Raw genomic sequence first — 26,642 nt, forward strand, 5'->3', positions numbered from 1 at the left:
TGGAATAGGGACAATACTTCATTTAAATCGGTTTTTTTAAATTATCTTCCATGGCTCATGATTCAAAGACTAAGCTCCATGCATGATCTTCCACCTTATGTATGTATTTTGTTAACATGTTCCTCGAGTTTGTAACCATGCATGTCCACCAATTATTCTGAAAATATTTCTTTGATTAATCGATAAGTATTCTTGGTGGTCATTGACTGGCTGCCTAAAATGAATCCGAACAATGTTTTCATGTTAATGTAGAAGATATGTTTTCTTCGTTTCCTAGTAACAGAAACTTTTGCTTATAATTATGATCCAATTTTTCATTTTCTATTGGGTCTATCAAGTTATAAATCTCTAATAACTTTATTAACATTGATTTAACTTTCTTGAACTGTGAGTTTCAGGTCACACGTGATGGAAGCATTTGTGGGAATTCTCGTCGATACTTTGAATTCCATGATCCAGAAGGAGAGTGGATTGCTTTGTGGTGTTGCAACTGACATGGAAAAGATTGCACGCTTGCTCTCCACCATCAAGGCAGTCCTTGAAGATGCTGAGCAGAAGCAATTCACAGACAAGGCAATACAACTCTGGTTTCAGGAGCTCAATGGTGTTGCCTATGAAATCGATGATGTATTGGATGATTACGCAGCTGAAGCCTCAAGAGTCAAGTACAAAAATTCTGGTTGTTTTAGTTTGATGTGTTACCCTATAGCAGGAAACTTAGTGTTTCGTCACAGGATTGGGACAAGGATGAAGGAGATCCTTGAAAAATTTAATGCAATAGCTGATGAGCGGATAAAGCTTGGTTTGATTGATCAGAAGCGTGGGAGCAACCACTTTCAGGTTGATTCTACTGGAACACGTGAGACTGGTTCCTTGCTAAAGGAACCTGATCTAGTCCTTGGAAGGGACGAGGCGAAAGACGAGATTGTGAAAATATTGGTGAATCAAGTCAGAGATAATCAAAATGTATCAGTGCTCCCTATAGTGGGTGTTGGAGGCCTTGGAAAGACAACACTTGCCCAATTGGTGCTTAATGATGAGCGCATAGCCAAGCATTTTGAGCCAAAACTCTGGGTTTGGGTCTCAGAGGATTTCAATGTGAAGAGGATTATAAAAGCCTTAATTAATTCAATACGAGGGACTCCTGTTGAAGAATTAGAATTGGATCCTCTGCAAAGAAAACTTCAAGAGTTGTTGAGAGGGAAAAGATACTTGGTTGTACTGGATGATGTCTGGAATGAGAATCTAGAGGAATGGGAGAAACTGAAATCTGTTCTGGAATGCGGATCAAGAGGTAGTTCAATCATCATGACAACTCGCATGGAGAAGGTTGCCACAATAATGGGCACATTACAAACATATTATCTGTCGAGTTTGTCAGAGAATCAGTGTTGGTCACTGTTTAGGCAACGGGCATTTGGCCGTCAAGAGGCTGAAGAATATCCTAACCTTGTAGTTATCGGAAAAGAGATTGTGAAAAAATGTGGTGGTGTTCCTCTGGCTGCAAAGGCTCTTGGAGGCTTTCTACGATTTAAAAGGCAAGAAAATGAATGGAACTCCGTGAAATGCAGTGAAATTTGGAACTTACCTCAAGATACAACACGTATCTTGCCCGCGTTGAGATTGAGCTACCTTAATCTTCCGGTAGAGTTGAGAGGTTGCTTTGCATATTGTGCAGCATTTCCCAAGGGCTATGAATTTGAAATAGAAGAGGTAATACATTTGTGGATGGCAAATGGATTGCTTTCATCTAATGAAACAATGGAAGTGGAAGATGTTGGTGTTGCTGTGCTGACTGAACTATATTATAGATCACTATTCCAAGCAGTAAAGGAAGATGAATTTGGCAATGCCCTCACTTTTAAGATGCATGACCTTGTCCATGATTTGGCTAATGGAGGCTAAACACGGTGGAACAGAGTCAAATAGAACCATGATATTAGGTATGCCAGATGATCAGCTAACAGTGGCTTTTCCTATTACAATCACAGGCATTGACCAGTGCTTTTCTTTCTTGTCAAAATGTGGCTCCCTGAGGGCTCTCATGGTAAAGTCAATGAAGTCCACCCAAGAAGAGTTTACGAAGTTGTCACATGCAATAAGCAAACTGAAACATTTAAGGCATCTAGATCTTTCAAGATCTTTAATTGTTGAACTACCCAATTCAATTTGTGACTTGTGGAATTTGCAAATTTTAAACCTAAATGATTCTCTCATTCTTCTGAGTCTACCCAAGGGCATGAGATTCCTCAGAAATCTTCGACATCTTTGTCTACATGGATGTTGGAGTTTGACTCACATGCCAAGTGGAATTGGGAAGTTGACTTGCTTGCGGACATTGGGTATGGTCGTCCTGAGTGGCAAGAAAGGCTTCCGACTAAGTGAGTTGCGAGACTTAAATATGCTTAGAGGAGGGCTAACAATTATGCACCTTGAGAGGATTGAAGACAAAAAGGATGCAGAAGAAGCTTGCTTAATTAAGAAACAGAGTCTCCACGGGTTGAATTTGTATTGGGATTCCGAAAGAACGATTCAACGGTACAATGATGAGGAAGTGCTCGAAACCCTCAAACCCCGGCCCAACCTTCAACTGCTACGTGTCCTAGGCTTCAACGGTTCATCATTTCCATCTTGGATTTCAACTGTAACAGAAGTTGTTGTGCACGAGAGTGCAGCGGAGTACATAGTTGGGGTCCAAGAGAGTACTGCCGCTGCTGCTGCAATGTCCCCATCGTTGAAACAGCTGGAGTTAGAGAACATGCCCAACCTAAAAGGAATGTTAGGAAGAGAAGTCCAAGGTACTCCAGGGGTATTCTCTCAACTTCAATCCTTGTCCTTTAAGGATTGCCCAATGTTGACATTGCCACTGCCACGTATGCTGTCCCTAAAGGAGTTATGCGTCGACCGTTGCCCGAACATGGCATGGGCTTCAATCTCCAATCTCACGGCTTTGAAGGAATTGACCATCAAGCACTCTCCCGAGCTGGATTCTCTGCCAGAAGAAGGATTGCGAGGCCTTGCTTCTTTGCAGGAAATCCATTTGGTCCGATGCTATAATTTGGTGAGTCTCTCAATGGGGACTAAAGCCCTCAAATCCCTGACTCGTCTATGCATCAATGGGTCACACGCGACAGCTCTGCCAGAGGAAGTCAAACATTTGCCTGCACTACAAAAACTGGAGCTGCAGAGTTTTTCCAATCTAACTTCATTGCCAGATTGGTTTGGAGACCACCTCACTTCTCTTCAAGACCTGACACTAAAATATTGTCCGCTTGAAACACTTCCATCCAGCATTCAAAAGATGACGACACTCCAACATTTGACTATATTTCGCTGCTACCGACTGGGACGACAGTGTAAAAGGGGAGGAGAGGAATGGCACAAAATTAAGCACATCCCGGACCTGAAAATTGAAAATTGAGTAATACAATTATATATGAGTGGGTCTGCATATTCATGCATTACGTAATAAACTATTTGTGTACTATCCTGTAAGTGTGGAGAAGACCAACACTAGTACTCAATTTATACCATACCCAGTTGATATGATTTGCTAGAGGTTGGATTAAATGAAAAAGATACTGAGATTTGACTGCAGTTTTCACCTCTGTTTTGAAACTCGGACCGGACCGGCCGGTCGAACCGGGAACCGGCCAGGTAGCCGGTCCGAGTCATATTAAAAAACCGGAAGTTTAAAACCCGGTCAAAAACCGGGTTTGACCGGGTTTGACCGGTTAAAAACCGGTTTTTCCGGTTCAACAGTGATTTTTTAAAAAAAAAATCAAACTTTTAAATATTATGTTTTGACCCCCTAAATTGTTAAAACTTATTGATATACCTCAAATATTTGATACTTTATAAATATTGTCCTAAAATTTGATGTTATTTTTCAATTAAATTCATAATTTTAATTCTAAACTTGTTAATATTTATTAAATAATATAAATTGCTACTTGATTGTTCTAATTTCTTTGTATTTTCTTGTTAAATATATTTGAAACATCAAATATATATGAATATACCTTTATTAATATCAATATATTATTATATATTATATATATAATATTTTAATTTTTAAATAATTTTTATTTATGACGTCATCCGGTTCGACCCCTATCGACCCCCGGTCGAACCCATTGACCCCTGACCCCTGACCTCGGCCGAGTCGCTATCCGGTCCGGTTCTGAAAACATAGGTTTTCACAAATGAGTTCTGTTGCATGTATTAGTTCTCTTTTTGATTGATTGTTCAAGTGCGTTGTAGTTACTTGACATGATGTTATTAAGCACAAACTGTATTTCCTTTTTGGCATGTGTTTTTTTTCTTTTTGAATGTATTATTCTTCTTCTTGTTGAGTGATTATTCTTGATCTATGTGAGACCCTTTGGGTTATCATTGGCTTATAAGATGCAACATATCTGGGCGTTTTTTTAGTGCTTATGGTTTGACTTTGACTTTCAATGATTTTTCTGGGACATTCATTGCGTATGCTACTTACCATGGTTTTGGCATACCAAAATTGCACATGTTGATTTGTGTACAACATTTTGCTATCCTCCTACCTGACTTAGTCAAGGATCCCTTTCTGGTGAAACATTCTCTACTCCCAAGACTTGGTATCTGTTGATTGATCTGGCATTACTGGGAGAATAGTTCTCAGGATTCTGATTTGGACTAGGAAATGGTGATTAACTGCCTTTTGAAAGAAAGATGTTTGATAGGAGTATATAACTGAAAGGAGTATCAAGATGATTGTTTTACTTCTCCAGAAAGATATTTGGTTTTATGTTTTTTCATTGCAATTTGAATGTAGACCGGTAGACACCGTGATACCGTCAGTTCAGTTTCAGAACGCACCAGAGCATAAATGATTTAGTAAATCCAAGAATATCTGAAGTTTCATGGTGTGCTTTTCAGAACAGAAGCCTTTGACTCTGTATATATCAAGGAGCGAGGAGAGTTTTGATTTATTTTGTCCTTTGTTTCTCTTGGTCTGGGTTTCTTCTTGTTGTTCTGTTGATTAGGACTTCTTAGATGGTTCCCATCGGGTTCAAGTTTTGCAGCGAATAAAGACTTAATTTTTACTATTGCTATCTTTCACGTCATCATGAGATCCCAAAAAACTGGTTCATATAGATATTTGGTTTAAACTATTTTGCTTTGAATTGTAATTCAATATCAAGATTAAATCATTAAGGAAAAGAAACAAAAAGAAAAAGAGAACTATAGTTGATAGTTTTTAAATTTATAGTCATAAAATAACTTTTTACTATACTTGTAAACCGTGTTTTAAAACTTGGATTAGACTGGCAAGTTCAACTAGTTGAATTGGGAATCGATTAGGCATTTGGTCTAAGTCTACTTAGAAAGCTACTCAACAAAAACTCGATCAAAAATTGGGTTGAACCGAAAACCGTAAAAATTGGTAAAAAGTCGTGTTTTATTCATTTTTTTTGTTGCCATTCTTTTTTTTTTTTAGTTATTGATTTGTTTGTTTTATCCTAAATTCCCCTAATTTTATTTCCCCAACAATCAATGACACATTTGAAACCACAAGGAAAAACTTCCAACCAAATAGCAAGAGAGGAAGAAAAATAATGGATCTTTATATCTATGAATGTCTTTTTCTAAGATCTATAGATCTAAATAAAAATTAGGGAAAAGAAAAACAGCAATAAAGAATGAAATTAAAGAAAGGTTGAAGGGTGCCAATTTGAAGGAAGGAAACAACAAGTGACAGGTGCCGAACCTGTGCAATAATAATAAATAAAACCTAACTACCACCTAAATCAGTCAATAATCAATCCGAGTACTGGAGCAGGGACTCTAGGTGTGCAATGGGTTACTTGATTCACCCTGTTCCCGAAGAGTTTGCTTAATCCGATATACCTGAATTAATTATTTAACTGAGTTCTCTAACTAGTAGATAGTGGTAAGCAGGGTCGTCTCCTCAGGGACTGGAGAGATATTTGTTTCTTTTCAAATCAAGATTAATGGGGGGTTTTGGTATCAAATGCCAACTAAACAAATTAACTGCAGAAAATAATTAATTAAAAGAAATAAATGAGAGAAACTCTAGCCAAGGGTATACTTCAGAAATGGTTCATGCACTGATCATTGATTCAAAGGTAATTCCAACATTTACTAATAGATTGGTTCTAGTTGTCTCGCACGCGCTAAACAACCAACCCTTCCTTAATTTATCGATAGCCAAGGTACGACCGTTAGCTATTTCTCTAACCCAAAAACAACCCTAGGTACGACCGTAGGATTCAATTTCCAGATTGCATTAATAATTAGAAAGGCCCAATCCTAACCAATAAACACGCTACGAGGGTTTATTTAAGCTAGATCATATATTCCCCTGACATAAACCCAATTATACCAGTTGCTACTGGGATAGAGGTAACGAACAATTACGGATTCAATTACCTCTATTTAGCAAAATAGCCTATATGAATAATTAATTATTGCGCACTAATCAATCATACACAAGAGCTATAACAGTTAAAAGCAAAGAACATATAAATACCAATAAACGGAGGAAATAATTAAAAGCGGTTTAGATCTCACAGCATTAATTGAACCAATTCATCAGCTGTCCCTTGACTAGAATTAGAGAATTAGCCCTCCATTAATGGAGGACAAACCGCGCGTGGAAAACTGAGAAAGGTTTGCACTTCGATTATCCCGCTTCGGTCCACCACAGGAGGAGAAAGCTCAAATTTGTATTGCTCTCGATTGTTAAGTGGAAACATACGAGAGATTGCTTTTGTTCTCCAATTCGATTCGCACAAGGTAGGACAGCCCAAGAGCAAAGTCAACAATGACGGCTCCTTTAAGCTTTCTTCCTTTTTCCAATTGAAGTCAAGATACACGAGAGTGAAAGTTTCTCAATTGCTTGATTTCTCAAGTTGTCAAGTCAAAACATGAAGAATTGGTTTCTCACAAGTCAACAATGATGGCTTCTGTCCGTTGCCTTTCTCCACTTCAGGCTGCGGCTCTCTCCTCTCATTCAAAAACAAAAACGAAGACTCCCCTCTAACCTAAGCCGCGCCAGAGATAAATTACAAATTGTTACTTCTCCAAAATTGCAGCAAGACTCCCTAGAAATATATTAAAATAAAATCTATTACAATTAGGTTTTTTCAGCTTCTCAAACGGGCCCCACGTCCGACGAATCTCCTAAAAGTTAAATTTAAGCACTTTTCGGCACCCATTCCTGCAATTAGCACCCAAAACAGAATATTAGTAAAATCCACCCAATTAACGAAAATATTCAGTCAATTAATTATGCAATAACGCCCAAAATACCCACTAAAATGCAACCTATCAACAAGAAAGGGAAAATAGTCGAAAAAAAAATGGAAAAGATGCAGAGCAAGCCTGGAACTTCGCGTCATGTTGGTGATGATGAATGTTGAAGCAGACGAAGTTGAGCAAGATATTGCCTCTTAAGTGTAAAAATTTTTTAGTACTTTGTTCTGACCCTGATGTTTTGAATAATTATAAGTAAGTTCCCAAACTTTCCTTATAATTTCATTGTGCAGTTTTAGTTTTTGTATTCTTTACAAATAAGCCTTGATTTGTTGAAGACTTATTATCCACTTTAAACAATTTAGGCTCATCGATGTGTATTTGAACTTTGGAAACGTTAACAAATTAATTCAAAACTTGATTTTTTTTGTTGAGAATTCTTATTAAGTACTTGTTGTTGATTGGACATTTGTTGAATTAGCAATTTAGTGATCTTTTACAAATTTGATGGATAAGGAATGTAACTAATTTAAATGAATTTGACAGAGAAGGAGCATAAGGTTGAAAATGAATGTAACTAATGTATTTATACTCAATTTTCTATATTATTTATATATAAAAAATTGATGCATATTTATGTCATCAAAATGATGTTATCCAAGTATTGAATATTGGTCTAATCGATCAAACCAATTAACTATTGACCTCTAACTTTTGCTAGCCAATCTGAGTTTCAAAACATAGGTTATAACTTTGCCTCTACCCAAAAATCATGGTATGGCAACTACTTTTAGCAAATTAGATATGTTACCTCAACTAATAGAACCAACTGCAGAAGATAACATTTGAGTATAGTTCAAAATAGCTTCAATTCCACTCCACCTTTATTAACACGTTAAGAGCTCACTAAAAATATCTAAAAGTGAATATTAGTCAGAATAACTAACAGTGGTCCTCAAGATTTAACTCAATTGAGTTTGTGTATAGAGAGTTACTTAAAACTGATAAGGAATTAGTCAGGTAACGAAGAGGTCCCTGATTCTGACTATAAAACCCTCCCCTTACTCTGTTCTTCCTCGCAAGACTTTACAGTCCCATTTGAAAACAAATAACATAAAAATAAATAAATGACTAAATACTAGACGTGTACATCTCTTAGCAGACAAAAAGATGAACCAGGAAAATGGTAACCAAGTCTATTTTACATTTCCATTTAAACATAAAGAGTATAAGATGGAAATTCTGTATTAAGGAGAATCTGGAATTGATGATGGAATGGGGGTTAGATCAGGCATGCCTCATGGGTTAACTTGTTGTCTTGATTAGTTATCCTGACATGTATAGAATTTGTATAGTATAGATTATACAGCGGTGATTGATGTAGTAGGCAGTTCCTTCCTTTGTAAAGCTTCTCTTCTGTTGATCAACAAAAGAAAAAGTTTTTTGCTTAAAAAAAAAAGATGGAAACTATGCAAGCTAATTCATATTCGTGAAGATGTAGGCTTAATGAGAAGATATGCAATTGAGCTTATCCAGTGCATGGCTAATTCTTTGTCATGTACAGTTAAGGCCTGTCCATAAAACTTAGGGCAAATTACATTTTACCCCCTTGTGGTTTAGTGCTTTTTTTACATAATTCCATATGGTTTCAAAAGCTATATATAACCCTCTCATAGTTTAAAATGAAGTGTCAAAGTAACGGAAATAGTCATTCGTAGCAGAACTTTTGAAAATGTCAAAATTACCCTTATAAATACATGACACACTAACCCTGTATAGTTTTTATGTTTTACCATATAACCTCTTTATAGTTTAATATTTTAACACATAACTCCCTTATGATTTTCAAAATATACACATAACCCCCCTTAGTTAATAAGTAATTTTTAACTTTACATAAGAGTATTTTTGACATTTTAGATAATTCCGTTATGAATGATCATTTCGGTCACTTTAACACTTTAATCCAAATCATAAGGGGGTTATGTATAGCTTTTGAAATTATAGAGGGGTTATGTAAAAAACACTAAATCATAGGGGATAAATTGGAGTTACTGGAAGCAAGCTATCAATTTAATGATGGCTAATGAACGTTGATGCAGGTAGATGCTATCTTCTTTATGCGTTTATCCCTAGCTCTCTTTACACGCGTTATGTCTAATCTATTCCCTTAAACTTTAGTTGCTGTCCCGCATTCCCACTGCTTGCTTTATGCCTTCATATGTTTGTCTTTAGTTTAGTTTAATGTGTTAGACACTATTCAGGTGTTCCTTACTTCAGATTTACAGCTTTCAAAAGTCGCACAGTCGAAGAATTAACTTGTCTGAGGAAGGATTCTGAGAAACAATCTATGTGGGGACTGGAGTTGGGCACGTAATCAGTCACTAGGCTGTGAAAACTCCCCTCCTTGAATGGTGGAGCTTCATGCTAATAAATGTGAACTGCAAATCAATTTCAAATTGCAGAGGAAGATTCTAAGATTCTAAGCTCACTACTAACAATGGAAAATTCATAAAACATCCGCAGAGGATGAGATAATATTACTAGAAGAACACTGCAATATTGGGATATATGCCATAATATGGAACAGAATTATGCAAATATTTGTAGCATGGAAGAGTTTTCTCATTGCTTTGAATTGTTGAGAGGGGTCGTATATATATTCTAATAATACTCTAGGGAATCCATCAAAAGCAGGGCACCATCGATTTTTAAGTATCAATTCATGTAGAAAAACAATGGGTAGGGAAATAGTACTACTTGTGGGACTTTTTGGATATGCCCTGATGTACATCTTCAAAGTTCAAAGCAAAAGACGTTTTGACACAAGATGGACTATCCTCAAGTCCGTGTAAGATAGGTGCAACGGAAGATATAGGGAATCAAGATAGTAGCAGTGGGATCAGAGCTAATGTCAACTATGGGACATTTAACAGTATAGGACCAGAATAAAACTATAGCACAGTGAATCAGAGGAAAATCTGATGTTTACCACATATTTATAACCATTGAACCAAGTATTTATAAACTAGTTGCTGCATTGTTGTTAGAGAATAAGCCCACCGAAAGCGAACGCTAATGATTTTCATGTCTTGGCGACATTTTTTTTGTTTCTCTATCTGGAAGGACTCCGTGTCATGATTTGTGGACTGCAGAATTACGCGTTTACGTGTATACATGCGTCCATCTGGGGACATCTTACACGAAAACAACAAAAAAAAAAAATCTCAAAATAAAGGGTCAATACAACGTTGCCCCCTTGAGCTTAGTAAGTAGTCATACTATACCCCGTTCAATCTTAAATATACACACTTTACCCCTAATAAGGATTAGTCAAAGTTAGAATTACCAAAAAAAGAAGAAGTTGAATGCAATAACATTATTGCCCTTTATTAATGAAATTATCGGTAACTTAATTAGAAAAGCTAAAATAAGTTTATATTTATTTTATATCCTTAAAATTTTATTCACTTTTATATATGGATTGTTCCATTTATTATACTTTAAGTCAAATAGAATGGATAAATAACACAATATTAAAACAAACATAATTACCAAATTTTTAAAAAAAAGAGGTAATACTAAACTAGGTTTTTGTTTGAAATTAGTTGTTTATTATTTAGTTTATATGAACTTTTGGGCTAATACTATTTTCTTTTTTGTTGATATATTTATAATTTACTATTATTGCCTTTTCTTTTTTAAAAAATAAATTTTGATTTAATCTTTATTTTCCTTCTTTAAGTTTAGCAAATTTGATTAAGAATTTAATATTGGACTAATTTGACTAATTTGATAAATGAAAATAATATTAGTGTAAAATTTTAAATAAATTAAAATAATAAAAAACTACTTTAAAATAATGAGTTTAGTATTACCCCTATTTTTTTGAAATTTTGGCAATTGTATTTATTTTGGGTAGTGTTATTTGCACTCCCCATATGTTATTTACACTCCCATTATTCCATTTTTATTTTGATAAGACTATATTACCCTCTCCTTAATTTCATCTACTTGCCTATGAGTTAACTTTACTAGATTTTCTCTTACATTCTAAAACTAATTAATTATTCCATTACACATTAAAATGGCTAATTTAAAACAATCACTATTATGTATTATGTATTTTTCTACAAAATTTCACGAAATTATATGATGCCAAAGATCAATCTAACAATATAATATGAACAAATTCCAAATTCTGAGCCTTAAAAAATAAATGAATAAAAAAATCCCGAACATTAAAGATGGCAAAAAACTGAGTATAACTACAATGTCTCGTAAATAGGACACTAATACTTCAAAAAGTCTATTAAGAATAATTCATATAGCCACCATAGAGGGTGAAACTTTATAGTATATTTCAACAAAAGCATAACAGTATCTAGTATCTAGATGATGCAATGGAAACTCAAATTTACAAAATTGAAATTGAAATAATAATATGAAAGATAAATTAAAAAACAATTATGTAGATTTAGAAAAAGAGAAGCAAAAGTTAAATTTTTATACCTTCTAGACACGTACGACAATTGTGCCTAACTTCCTTGCATGTGAACACAAGATAGGGTAGGAAAAGAAATTAGAATAGAGGTAATAAGGTCTCATCAATATGAAAATGGGGTTGTGGGAATGCAAATAACATTACCTTTTATTTTTAGTATTGTGTTATTTATCCATTTTATTTGACTTAAAATCTAATAAAATGAATAAAACATATATAAAACTGAACATTAATCTAATGAAAAAAATTTCAAGGATATAAACTAAATACTCACTATTTTTTAATTTTTTTAGTTGATATTATTGTACAATTGATACCATTGAGAAGATGTAAATCCATTAGCAATGAAAGGAAATGATTGCTAGTTATAGATAAGTTCATGAATAAAGGGTAATAATGTCATTACACTCACTTTTTTGGGTCTAATTTTGACTAGTCTTCATGGTAAAATATATATTTTTGAGATTGAAGGGTAGAGTGTGACTACCCTCTTAGTTCTGTGGGCCAAAGTGTTTTTAAACCCACTATAAACAAATATGGAACTAGAAAGTCTTGGTCTATCTTTTTTTTTTTTTGTCAAAAAGAAATTCTTGGTCTATCATCCAACAACTGTAGCACGTACTATATTCTGTAATGGTTGGGGATTGGTTGATTCAGCTAAGGAACAGAAATATAGAAAGAGATGGAGAGAAAGGTTGAGAGGAAAAATGGGGGAAGCAGACTGAATAGAAAGTAGCGGGAAAGTTGTATTCTCAATGATCAAATATTGCATGCATCTTTACATTAGCATTGGCCTATTAATAGAAAGCTTCCTCACTAACTAATCAATAACCAACTTCTGCAAGTGGTAGCCGTTATAACAATTCCAGCGAGGTAGTATTTGGCTAACCGAATTTGGTTAACTATTTTTGTCTTATTTCCTGCGGAATCATTACATTTGCCTCCCCTAAAAACAATCCTAGTCTCTAGGATTGAAATCAGGAAATTGGCTCCTGATGACTGACAGGTCTTCCCATGTTGCATCATCCTTCTGTAAGTCTTTCCATTGTACCAAAATCTGTTCTACTTTGTGTCCACCCCTATCAATCCATCTGCGATCCAGTATAGAGGAAGGGATGATAGCAAAAGAGCCTTCCTCACTTGGCTGGGGTAGTATTGTGCTAGCTGGAGCACCTTTTGTGGAGGGTTTTAAAAGCGAAACATGAAATATAGGGTGAATTGCAGCTCCTGGAGGCAGCTTGAGTTTATAGGCTACTGCTCCAACCCTTTTTTCAATCTGATATGGTCCATAATACTTAGCTGCCAGCTTCAAATTTTTTCGAACAGCCACAGTGGTTTGTCTATAAGGCTGTAGCTTCAGGTAAACCCAATCCCCTTCGGCAAATGCCCTGTCGGTCCTGTGCCTGTCTGCAAATTGTTTCATACGGTTCTGAGCATGCAGCAGATTTTCCTTCAATAGGGTATTCCAATTCACTCTCTCAGATAACCAGTCTTCCACAGCAGCTACTTGGGTGTTGTCTGGTTGTAGGCAGAGCTGTGTTGGTTTATAACCATAGAGTGCTTAAAAAAATAAATAGAGTGATGAAGTGGATAGAATTTATGAGAAAAGAAAAGAAAAGAAATTTTAAAGAAAGAGAAGAAATAGAGTAGTAGAGTAAATAAAATTAGTGCCAACAAATGTAGGAAAATGATAAAGTAAACGAAACACTTCAAATTTTTTACACTGTAGGTAGGATTCGAACCCTCCACCTTCAACCCAAAGGGGGACTTAATCCCTTTTTGGTGGTCGTTGAATCAAAGTTCAGTGGTTGACTATATTTGACTGCAACCTATTGTGACGACGATGCGAAGGGAAGGACTGGAATGGTATAAAATAAAGCATATTCGACACTCCAATATTTGGAAATAATGGCGTAAAATTGTAAATGGAAAAATATAAGGCATCTTCCAAGGCTTCAGACAAGTTGGCCATTAATGGATACGCTATTTAGGTCGATTGATCTTTCTGTTCTTTACTACAATTTTATGTATATGAAAAATGTTATTGATTTTTATGAAGAATAAATATGCTATTATTTCGCTCCCATTATGAAACAAAAAAAAGTACTTTTTTCCTCTATCAAAAACACTTGAGAGTTAGAAGTCGATCTACCATCGAAAAAACATGTGAAGGGGCATAAAATCAAATTTTCCAAGTGTGATATCACCTCACTAGCCTGACTATTCTAGAAAGCATGTTATTATAGCTAGAACTAGGGGGAAAATAAGATTAGAATCTTCTCCGATTAAATACAGGAATAATAAATATTTCCAAAACACCTAATTTCACCTACTAAATTCACACCAATAACTTTTTTTCACCATATTATTGTGTTAGACCATCCAAATATCTCCATGCAATTCAAGCAACAAAATCTTAGATAAAACTCATAGACCATCCAAAAATTGTTTACATTTTCAAATTTCATGTTTGCACGACTATATATAATCTAGCGTTTCATTAATTGTATAGCTTTACTCAAAGAAAAACCATCAATTTAGTTTTACTCTGACATCTAGCATAGAGTGGTCCATAACAAATAATAGTTAATCCTTGAATTTCTTTAGATAACCGACATATGATTCAAGAATTTAAATATGTTATTTATTTGGAGCAGATCTACAGAGGAACTTTGCGGTTTATCATGATTATTAATTAGCTACGGCTAAATAACAAGTTTATTTCAAGGTATCTGATATCTTGGAAGGAAGAGATGTATCAAAAACAAAATAATTCAGTAGTTTTTCCTCCACTGGCTTAGACACGAGGAACTTTAAAATAAAGTCTTTAAATACCTGGGGCAGAAATGGCAACATTGTCAACATTTTTTTTTAATCTTTCTGGTAGTGACCTAAGTTTCCTCAACGAAAGACCCAATTATAAGAGATAAGAGTTGAATTAGGGGAAGAGAGAGAGATTGGACTTGGCAAAATAGCAGGATTAACTATTGAAGTTTTACAAATGAATCATTGGTCAAAAATGAACATTTTCAATTAACTTTCTACTTTTGGGATTCAGAACAGTTCTAAAGACCAGGAAATGGCAGGTTGTATACTTGATGCAATAGGATGTCTTCAAAGTACACAACTGCAGACTTCATGAATGACTTATTCCAGTCTTCTAGTCAGAGACATATGGGTGGATCACTAGAAACAACAAACTAAGGATCCAGCTGAGATACGGGCGCCAGCAAAGGGAGATTTTTAGACCATAGTGCATCTTGAACCTGTTTGACTGACTCAAACCATGGCAGAAACAGAAAAGAACTACGAAGCATGACCAGCTTCTTTAATGGAAAGCAGGAGTATCATCATTTGATACCTAACTATTGATGAAGCAATATAAGCCGATGGTACTATCTGAGATTGGAGCCTCAAGCTATCACCATCCAAAAATCCCGTGTAGACAAACGGGCCATCACAAGAGTACATTGCAATTGAAATGGAGGTAGACGATGAGTCTAGTGATACAACTGCAGCAGGATAACAGTTAAGATCATGACAAAGAGGAGGTACCAACAGCAAAATCTCCCAATAAACCTCCTACAGGAGAACAAAATTGCGTAAATTTTTGCTGTATAGATGAGTTTTCCCGGTTATTATGTAAAACTTACAGCACCATCAATCCTGATATTTTAGGAGAAAGAGGATAGAAAATATTCCTACGCTAGTAGACATGGACATGGACTTTTGAAGGTCGCATCAGGAGTTAGGACGCCAAGGTTCGAGGGCAACTGTTTTAGCGTACTAGAAAACCATATCTAATTGGCACATTAGACGATCATGCCAATATTTTCAAAACCATAAAGAGTTTTACATACAATAATAATGTCAAAGCAATGATACGATTAGCGTTTTTTGGACTTGATAATCGTAGTTCAAGAAATATGAATTCAAGTGCAGACTACTGAAGTTCATTTTTGTGTATCAAAAATTTTAAAATTTTTCTTTTGTATTCAAATAATATTTGATTTTCATTTTGAATTTTTAATGTTTAAAGTAGGCAATAAATATAACTACATTATAAACTCTCGTTTTCCGCGCGCGGCTGGGGTGGGTGGGGGGGAAGCGTTTGTTTAGGAAGAAAAGAATTTTTCAAAAGCTTTAGAGATACAATGGTAGGATGAGTCCAGGCATGATGATATTAGAGCAAATCTCGCATGCTCTTTGCATGGGATGAGTTTTGGCCAACGAGTTATGGTTTCAACCATGCAAGGAAGTGTTGTCAACAAGTCTCTATGTGGGATGAGTCTGACCTTGTGAGCCATTTAACGGGAGCCACCTTTTAAGCCCGTCGCTTTGCAAGGTGAAAGGAAGTAGCATCCCACATTCCCACATCGGTGGAAGGAAGGGAAAATGAATGGTGGATCCAATGGTTACTTTGTAATTTGAGTTAACCATTTTGTGACATTAGCGGCATAGTTTCCTTAAACAAAGACTGAAGATTGAGAAATTTGTAAACTAAATATAAGGGCTAATAGATTTATTCAATGAATAGAGGAAAGAAAAATAATGAAAGAATAATGATGAATTAATTACTTTTTCTAAATCTAAATCCACTTCGCCAAAAAAAAATTTGCTGCAGCCAAAATTTGGACCAAATGATTCCAAGTTAAGATTGTAGAGAATGTCACAAATTCTTTGCTTGTATTTTTTTTTTCTTTTCGAAACGATAGTACTCTTGCATTGATCAATAAAAATGTTTACACATCGAGCAAAGGCCCGAAAAGCTATACACAATGTGTTCAAGAACACGGAGGAACAAGGAATTCCTCATCCAACAAAATGCCATGGGCATAAGAACTAACACTGTTACAATCTATGTTATCATCATCATTGTCTAAACAAAATGAGCACATTCGAAACAGTGATTTTAAGCTAAGGATATCCTCAATCAGTGTTGTCATTCTGCAGTCCGAAGCTTTACCAAGCTTGAGTAGCTTCAGCAGTCCTTTGTTACGAATTTGTACTGAGATGGTACTCCATTGTCTGTCCAAAGCTTTGCATAAAGTTAGCTTGATTGTTGTAGCCTCATCAATATTGTGGTCACCCGAGCTTCTGTCTTTTAAGGCCCATACTTCCTGTGCCTCATTTGGTACTCTGCGCACAGAAACTCCAATTCCCAGTACTGCATTTCTCTTAGAGGTTTTGATTGCCACTCTCAGATTTACCCCTTCGTGACTTTCTGGTGCAACACTGTCCACTTCCACTGGTACCACTGTTTCTGTTGTGCTCTGAGGCTCCTTCTTCGAATCTAATTCCACAAATTCTTTGCTTGTAACTTGTGAGATTTCTTCCTTCGAAAAAAAAAAAAAAACTTGTGAGACTTCTAAGAGTTAGCTTGATTTTACGTAATGTTCAATACTTGTGCACTACACAACCTGGAAAGTAAATGCAAGAACTTAGCTTTGCTTTCTTATCAATATAAGTAGTGATTCCTTACCTATTACTAATACTTTCTCCTGTATACTGGACCACCAGCATTGCAAAAGGTTTCGCCAATATAAATTAGCTTCTTTCTTTGGTTCAATTCATCTAAATATTTTCTTCTGCTTAAATTCAAAGTTTTCAGAACGTAGCTTTACAATATACAAGGAATTTCTACATATTTGTCGCATCTGTTGTCGCCTCGCAGGAGTATTCATTCCCTCTCAAGTAAGTGCTCAAGTGCTTTTAACTAGTTGATCAAATAATTGTTTGGTTGCAGTATAGCTTCTACTGTTTTTTTTTTTTGGAAACATTTCTTCAGCTAATTCCAACTTTTCTTGTTTTATTATGCATATATTTTGCACTTTGCGCTTTGATCTTGACGGTTTGTCTGATGGTTCAGTAGCCTGCAGTTAGGCATAAGACGTACTTCGAGTAACACTTCCACTAACAAATTTTTTTTTTTAAAGTTATTGAGTGCAAAAAGAAAGTTCCATATTCTTAATTTAGGTCTGCACTGAGTTTGAAATTTCGGAGAAGAGAAAATCCATTTAAGTTGTTTGCTACGTGATGTTGCCTTTGTCACCAAAAAGATGGTTTGTACGGTAATTTGTACGGTAATTTTTGGAGATGTCTCTAAAAAACTAGGGAATGGCTTCAATAGTTCCTCAACTTTTACCAGTGATTTTTCTATTTGATCTCTTAGCTTTTGAAATTGTCTATTAGGTCCCCTAACTTATAAATTTGGTTCCAAATTGTCCATATGATTCCCTTCAAGCCAAATCCAAGCGTGGTAACGTTCATTTGATTTCAGGTATATTTCCTTCTCAAAGTTTGAAAGTAAAGCATAACAATTTTGAATAGTTTTTTGGTTAAGTATTTTATAGTTGACCAAGTTGACTAACAAAAAAATAACACTATTCTTGTAAAAATTTACATAAGGTAAAAAAATTACTCTTTAGTACATCACAAGCTTAGCATTACCTTATGCTTATAAATTTTGCTACCTTTGCTTTTTGTTATTAGTATGCCATCATCATTATTATTCTATTAAAGCGTAATAAACCTAAACTAGTAAATCTAAAAGTAACATTAATCTAACAAGAATAATGAAAAGTTGTACAGAAATAAATAAAAAAAAATTTTGTTTTAGCAATTTAACATTTTTTTAAGTCAATACTATAGAAAAGATGATAAAATGTGAAAACAAATTATTGTAAAAAGATTAAAGTAAACAAAAATTCCTATATCTTTCTCTGTCTTCTTCTTAATTTGTTTGCTTCTGTTTAAGGTACCCTTTTTTGCTACACCTGTCGTTGGAATCCAAATAAATCAATCAGCCCCACAATAGAATGATAATATTTATACCAATATAGTACGCAAATAAAAAAAGGTAGTGAATAAAAATCAATAAAATTAGTGATTCCTTACCTACTACTATTACTTTCTCCTGTATATTTGACCATAACTACAAAAGTTTTTGCTATTATTAATTTGCTTCTTTCTCTGGTTGAAATTATTATCTTTGTCGAAATGTTCATCTCTTCTACTTGTTAATTTGCTTCTTTTTTTTGCGGAAATTATCATCTTCATCCTAATATTCTTTTCTGCTTATATTCAAAATTTTGAGTACATAGGTTTCCAACATACGAGGAGTTTCTGCACATTTATCAGAGCTATTGCCAAAGTATTTAAACTTTCTCGAGTAAGTTCTCATGCTCTTTTAACTTTTATATCAAATAAAATTTTGGTTGAAATATAGCTTCCACTATTTTGTTCTCCAAATATCTTATGCTAATAATTTGTTTGTCGTCAAATAAATTTTTGGGCTGGAATTTTGCTTTCGCTTTTTCTTGTATAGTTATGCATATAGTTTCCGCTTTGGTCTTTGATCTTGACAGATATTGAATTCATCTCTGGCTTAATTCTATGAGTTTATAGCTTCTAGTTACACAGAAAGTAATATTTTGGGTAGCATGTCCAACAAAAATATTTTTTAAGTTATTGAGTGTAAAAGAAAGTTCCATATCCCTAATTTAGGTCTGTATTGATTTTTAAATTTCTCAAAAAAAAAGAAAAAAACATTTAATTTGTTTGCTGCATGATGTTCCCTTTGTTGCCAAAAAAATTACATGGGCTACTTTTGGAAATGTCTCTAAAAAAACTGGGAATCAAGCTTCAATAATCTCTCAACTTTCAGCAATAATTTTGTTGCATCTATCAAGTCCTTCAACTTATAAATTTGGTTTAAATGGTTGCTCCAAATCAAATCCAAGTTTGGTAATATTCATTTTGCTCTTAAGGTTTGATTTTTTATTTTGCTTATCATTGTCTAAAATCAACTATTTCAGTCTTGGATAAATAACAACTATGCAAAATTTGAATTTAAAATCCAACTTTTGCACATGTGTCATTAATCTAATGATAATAGTGTATACATCGTCAGTGTATATAAAATTAATCCTTTACTTTATTGTATGATACTTAATAGTTTAAGTATTTAATAATCGAATAATTTGACTAACAAAAAAATAATTTGAGTGTGTTTAAATAGGGAATTATTTGAAATAATATTTGAAAAAATTTGCTATAGCATTTTTTGAGAAGTGATGCCTGTGAAATATAAAAGTAGTTTACAAGGTAAAAAATTAATTGAAAATTGTGTTGGTGATACAAGCAAAATATTATTTGAGATAATTTTGTTTTCCAAATACACACACAATATTTCTAACGATTTACGTATACTAAAAAAAAATGAAATATTACTCTTCAGCACATGAGAAGTTAGCATCGCCTTATGCTACAAATTTTGCTAACTCATTTAGTCTTGTTACAATGTCATCATCATTATTATTCTGCTTAAATTCTAATAAACCTAAAAAAAATCTAAAAAGAAACATTAATCCAACAAGAATAAGAAAAGATTGTATCCAGAATAAATAATAGAGATTTATTTAACTATTTAATGTTTTTGTATAGTTGTTATTGTGGAAAAAAACATAACATTTGACAATGAAAAGATTACAAAAAAGATACACGTAAATAAAAATCCCAATATCTTGTTTTGATTTTTTTCCTTCTTCTTCTTTGTGTGCTTCTTTTTTAAGTACCCTATTTTGGCTAAACATGTCATTAGAATCTAAATATATCATTTAGCCCCAAATTATAATGATAATGTGCATAACAGTAGATTGGAATTAATATGCTCAGGCAAAATTTGTTAAAGGAGATTGTTATTAGTTTTTTTAGTTAAACTAGCTTTTTTTTTTTGTTAACTCTCCCATCTCTCTCCACACCCTTTCCACCCCTAACTGCTAGGTACAAAATTTGAATTCTAAATCTGGTCTTGGTGAAGATTCTAAAAACCCTCCCCTCGCCGCTAAAACCAAACTAGTCAACAACTCAATATTTATGGAAACCATTAAAATGGAAAATTTGACTACTTTATAAGTTAACTTGGGAGGAGCCAAACCTACATTAAAATGAATCTTAGTCTAATAGAATGAAAATTGTCTTGATTAGATTCAGTTTTTGGGACGAATTAAAGCCAAATTCAGAATTTTTCAACACATATTAAATTATTCAAATAAGTCAACTATTAGATACCTAACTGAAACAATTAAAAAGGACAGATATGTTTTATATTTAAAATTAGAGTAGGATAATAGACATTAAATTGAACCTCAGAGGGAAAGTAAATATTACCATAATGAGATTTAGCTTGGATGGACTATTCATAACTTAATTTATAAGTTGAGGAACTCAATAAACACTTATACAAGTTGAAAGACCAAATAAAATCATTGGTAAAAGTTGAGGGACAATTGGGAGTCATTTACCCAAAAATTTTACTCCAGATAAAAATGGTGTTTGAAAGCATTTCCTACAAATAGTAATGTCCATTTTTTCCGTGTGAAAATGTCGAGCTTATAAAACCCTGTAAATGAATAAAGGTCATCACCTTTGTATGTGCTCCTATCTCACTTTAGGCTTTAATGTTGAAACATCCAAAGATTCCATTTTCCTGGGGACTCTGTATCGTATACTTTGAACTCTTCCTAAAATTCATTCACCAGGATTGTTCCTTTTTTTTTTTCATAACATTCTTGATAAGTTGGTTTTGGAATAGGGACAATACTTCATTTAAATCGGTTTTTTAAAATTATCTTCCATGGCTCATGATTCAAAGACTAAGCTCCATGCATGATCTTTCACCTTATGTATGTATTTTGTTAACATGTTTCTCAAGTTTGTAACCATGCATGTCCACCAATTATTCTGAAAACATTTCTTTGATTAATCGATAAGTATTCTTGGTGGTCATTAACTGGCTGTCTAAAACAAATCGGAACAATGTTTTCTTGTTAATGTTGAAGGAATGTTTTCTTCGTTTACTAGCAACAGAAAAACAGCTTCTGCTTATAACTATGTTCCAATTTTTCATTTTCTATTGGGTCTATTAAGTTATAAATCTCTAATAACTTGATTAACATTGATTTAACTTTCTTGAACTGTGATTTTCAGGTCACCCGTGATGGAAGCATTTGTGGGAATTCTCGTAGATACTTTGAATTCCATGATCGAGAAGGAGCTTGGATTGCTTTGTGGCGTTGCAACCAACATGCAAAAGCTTTCAAGCTTGCTCTCCAACATCAAGGCAGTGCTTGAAGATGCTGAGCAGAAGCAATTCACAAACAAGGCAATACAACTCTGGTTTCAGAAGCTCAATGGTGTTGCCTATGAAATCGATGATGTATTGGATGATTACGCCGCTGAAGTCTCAAGAGTCAAGTACAAAAATTCTGGGCGTTTTAGTTTGATGTGTTACCCTGTAGCAGGAAACTTAGTGTTTCGTCACAGGATTGGGACAAAGATGAAGGAGATCCTTGAAAATTTTAATGCAATAGCTAAAGAGCGAAAAGAGCTTGGTTTAAGTGATCAAAGGCGTGGGAGCTATTTCAATGCAAGCCGTGAGACTGGATCCATAGTAAATGAACCTGAAATTCTTGGAAGGGACGAGGAAAAAGAGCAGATTGTATACATCTTGATGAAAGAAAAGGATAGAGATGATCAGAATGTATCAGTTCTCCCTATGGTAGGTGTTGGAGGCCTTGGAAAGACAACACTTGCCCAACTGGTGTTTAATGATGAGCGCATAGCCAACCATTTTGAGCCAAAACTCTGGGTTTGGGTTTCAGAGGATTTCGATAGGAAGAGGATTATAAAAGCCTTAATTAATTATATACAAAGGACTCCTACTGAAGAATTAGAATTGGCTCCTCTCCAAAGAAATCTTCAAGAGTTGTTGAGAGGGAAAAGATACTTGATTGTACTAGATGATGTCTGGAATGAGAATCCAGAGGAATGGGAGAAACTGAAATCTGTTCTGCAATGCGGATCAAAAGGTAGTTCAATTGTCACGACAACTCGCATGGAGAAGGTTGCCACAATAATGGGCACATTACGAACATATTATCTGTCGAGTTTGTCAGAGAATCAGTGTTGGTCACTATTTAGGCAACGGGCATTTGGCCGTCAAGAGGCTGAAGAATATCCTAACCTTGTAGTTATCGGAAAAGAGATTGTGAAAAAATGTGGTGGTGTTCCGCTGGCTGCAAAGGCTCTTGGAGGCTTTCTACAATTTAAAAGGGAAGAAAATGAATGGAACTCTGTGAAATGCAGTGAGCTTTGGAACTTACCTGAAGATGAAACACATATCTTGCCTGCATTGAGATTGAGCTACCTTAATCTTCCGGTAGAGTTGAGAGGTTGCTTTGCATTTTGTGCTATGTTTCCCAAGGGCTCTAAAATTGAAAAAGAGGAGGTAATACATTTGTGGATGGCAAATGGATTGATTTCATCTAATGAAACAATGGAAGTGGAACATGCAAATGGTGACGCTGTGCTGACTGAACTACATTATAGATCATTGTTCCAAGCAGTGAAGAAAGATGAGTTTGGCAGTGTCCTTACTTTTGAGATGCATGACCTTGTCCATGATCTGGCTCAATCAGTAATGGAGGCGAAACATGGTGGGACAAAGTCAAATAGAACCATGATATTGGGTATGCCGTATGATCAGCTAACAGTGGCTTTTCCCATTACAAGCACAGGCATTGACCAGTTTTCTTCTTTCTTGTCAAAATGTGGTTCCCTGAGAGCGCTCATTGTAAGGTCAACATCGTGGATAGGAAACTTTACGAAGTTGCCACCTGCAGTAAGCAAACTGAAACATTTAAGGCATGTAAATCTTTCAGGATCTGACATTGTTGAACTACCCAATTCAATTTGTGACTTGTGGAATTTGCAAATTTTGAACCTAAATGACTGTGGCAATCTTCAGAGTCTACCCAAAGGCATGAGATTCCTCAGAAATCTTCGACTTCTTTGTCTACACGAGTGTTGGAGTTTGACTCACATGCCAAGTGGAATTGGGAAGTTGACTTGCCTGCGGACGTTGAGTATGGTCGTCCTGGATGACAAAAAAGGCTTCCAAATAAGTGAGTTGCGAGACTTAGATATGCTTAGAGGAGAGCTATCAATTTGGCACCTTGAGAGCATTAAAGACAAAAAGGATTCAGAAGAAGCTTGCTTAATTAAAAAACAAAGTCTCCGCAAGTTGAATTTGTATTGGGTTTCTAAAAGAACGCTTCGACGGTACAATGATGAGGAAGTGCTTGAAGCCCTCAAACCCTGCCCCAACCTTCAATTGCTGCGTATAGGAGGCTTCAAAGGTTCATCATTTCCATCTTGGATTTCAACTGTAACAGAAGTTGATGTGCTGGAAAGTGCAGCGGAGTACATAATTGGGGCCCAGGAGATTACCACCGCTGCTGCTACAAGGTCCCCGTCATTGAAACAACTATACCTAGAGGACATGCCCAACCTAAAAGGAATGTTAGGAAGAGAAGTCCAAGGTACTCTCGGGGTATTCTCTCAACTTCAATCCTTGTCTTTCTTCAATTGCCCAACGTTGACATTGCCTTTGCCACATATGCCGTCCTTAAACAAGTTACACGTCAATATGTGCATCAACATGGCATGGGCTTCAATCTGCAATCTCACTTGTCTTAAATTCCTTAAAATTGAGAGGATTGAAGGATTGAGTTGTTTTCCAGAAGAGATGCTACAAAATCTTAGTCTTCTTGAATCCCTAGATATTTGGAAGATGAAGGATTTGCGAACCTTACCCAGAAGTTTGGCTTGCCTCACGGCTTTGAAGAAGTTGAATATCTGGAATTGTCCCGAGCTGGAGTCTCTGCAAGAAGAAGGATTGCGAGGCCTTGCTTCTTTGCAGGAACTCCGTTTGGTCAACTGCTATAATTTGGTGAGCCTCTCAATGGGGACTAAAGCCCTCAAATCCCTGACTCATCTAAGCATCCAATGGTCAAACGCGACAGCTCTGCCAGAGGAAGTCAAACATTTCCCCGCACTACAAAAACTAGAACTGATTGGTTTTCCCAATCTAACTTCATTGCCAGACTGGTTTGGAGACTACCTCACTTCTCTTCGACACCTGACACTACGCAATTGTCAGAAGCTTGAAACACTTCCATCCAGCATTCAAAAGATGACAACACTCCAAAGTTTGACTATACGTCAGTGCGATCTACTGGGACCATGGTGCGATCTGGAAATTTTGTAATACAATTATATATGGGTGGCTCTGCGTATTCATGTATTACGTGATAAACTATTTGTGTACTGTCCTGTAAGTGTAGGGAAGACCAACACTAGTACCTATTTTATACCATACTTGTTGATATGAATTTATTCATTTGCTAGAGCTTGGATTAAATGAAGAAGATATTGGAATTTGACTACGGTTCTAGTTTTTTTTCATAATGCTATTACTTTAGACCGTCCACATTTTTTCAAATGTAAGATTAATTATGAAAAGTAAATAAATACAAGTGTAAGTAAGATTAAATAGGAAAAGCATATGAATGCAAAGGAGAGTAATAATTATTAATATGTGCATACACATGATAGATTAGGTAAATTTTAGATATATTAACCAACTACTAGGCATGTGAACTTGCAATGAAATTTGATTTGGACCGACATAAAATTTTTCAAAGTAGATCTGGACCTATGCAGTGAACTTGCAAAATTAGAATTCTAAATAGATATGATTGGAAAATTCTCGATGTGGAAGTGGGAAATTTGGAAATTCAAAAGAAATGTGTAACTTTGACATAATTCATAAATGAAAAATTAAGCACTATCCATCTTAACTTGAATACAATTAATATTTCGTGAAATGACTAAACTACTTATTCTCCAATCACCTAACAAGGGACTCTAACCCCACATCATTTAAGTCTCGATTTTATTGCCATGTGCCACTCTGATAGGCAATGAATGGGATCCACATTCTTAATTTAAATACAATAAGTATTTCACAATTTAAAATTTTCCATTTTATAATTATGTTTGTCAAAGTATACATTGATGCGTTTTATGTGTGTGCATAAATTGAAAGACTTTTTTCACCTATTATATTATTTTTCAAAGACTTATTTTTAAAGTGTATATCTTCAATATATCTAAGAGTTAATAACAATAATCACAAATTAAAGTTTTAACGACCCCAAACTTCTAGGTTTTACAATGCAACCAAAATATTCGGAGTGCAATTAGTTAATTTGCATTAAATCCTTGCAATTTTCAGCCGTCGCACCTTCCTCTTCTTAATGAAACTATAAACTGCTATCAAAGTGCACGTTAGTATTGCATTCTTATAGATGCAAACAATTGAGACCATCGAGTAAAAGGGGAGGAGCGAATGGTATAAAATAGCAACAGTGTCTTAAAAAAATTCTTAAAATGCCCAAGGCAGAAATGGCAACTATGTCAAGAGTCTCTTTTGATCTTTCTGGTAGTGACCTAAGTTTCTTCAAGGAAAGATCCAATTATAGGAGACTAGAGTTGCATTAGGGAGAGAGAGATTGGACTTTGCAACATAGCAGGATTAACTGTTGAAATTTTACAAATGAATCATTGGTCAAAAATCAAGAAAACTTGCAGGTCTCAAAAGCAAACAACTAAATAATAAAAAAAATGTAGCTTTGCCTTTCAACATTTAGCTCACTAGGAGGGACAAGGAATATAACTTTATAGTTTAACTATCTGGGGGAAAGGCAAGCAAACAAGTATCTTCATCCTACCAAAACAATAACTGGTGCAAAATGTCACCTAGGTGGCGTTTCAGGTGGCTGACTATTCAGTACAGAACTTGAGATGGCAGAGTTCCGTTATCCTGAGAGCTCAAACTACCCCGTTTTGGCTCTGTATCCGATGGCTCGATTACATGAACAGCACCATCACTCATACCAAGAGCAAATTAGCTGGGATCGGATGGATGTGCTGCAATCGTCGTGGGAAAAGCACTACTGCTGCCACATTTGAAAAC

At 35.0% G+C, this 26,642-nt stretch overlaps 3 protein-coding genes across 3 annotated transcripts in view; all 3 read left to right on the forward strand.

The window, feature by feature from the left end:
• The window catches only part of LOC113780170 (putative disease resistance protein RGA1), a 34,966-nt gene extending 33,061 nt beyond the window's left edge, over positions 1-1,905 (forward strand). The window contains exon 2 of the mRNA XM_027325985.1: positions 399-1,905. Within this exon, the coding sequence (XP_027181786.1) occupies positions 409-1,905 (1,497 nt within the window). The 5' untranslated portion in view covers positions 399-408. The remainder of the gene's footprint in view (positions 1-398) is intronic.
• A 28-nt stretch (positions 1,906-1,933) lies between these two features.
• LOC113780171 (putative disease resistance protein RGA4) lies at positions 1,934-3,421 on the forward strand. The gene has a single exon (XM_027325986.1). The coding sequence runs from the start codon at positions 1,934-1,936 to the stop codon at positions 3,419-3,421; it is 1,488 nt and encodes a 495-aa protein (XP_027181787.1).
• A 13,934-nt stretch (positions 3,422-17,355) lies between these two features.
• Positions 17,356-24,872, forward strand: LOC113780172 (putative disease resistance protein RGA1). Its single transcript, XM_027325987.1, has 3 exons — positions 17,356-17,455; positions 18,865-18,932; positions 21,752-24,872. Exon 3 carries the CDS (start codon positions 21,762-21,764, stop codon positions 24,870-24,872), a length of 3,111 nt encoding a protein of 1,036 aa, XP_027181788.1. The 5' UTR covers positions 17,356-17,455; positions 18,865-18,932; positions 21,752-21,761.
• Positions 24,873-26,642: the final 1,770 nt, after the last annotated feature.

This window comes from Coffea eugenioides, chromosome 8, assembly GCF_003713205.1.
Source record: "Coffea eugenioides isolate CCC68of chromosome 8, Ceug_1.0, whole genome shotgun sequence".
NCBI lineage: Eukaryota > Viridiplantae > Streptophyta > Magnoliopsida > Gentianales > Rubiaceae > Coffea > Coffea eugenioides.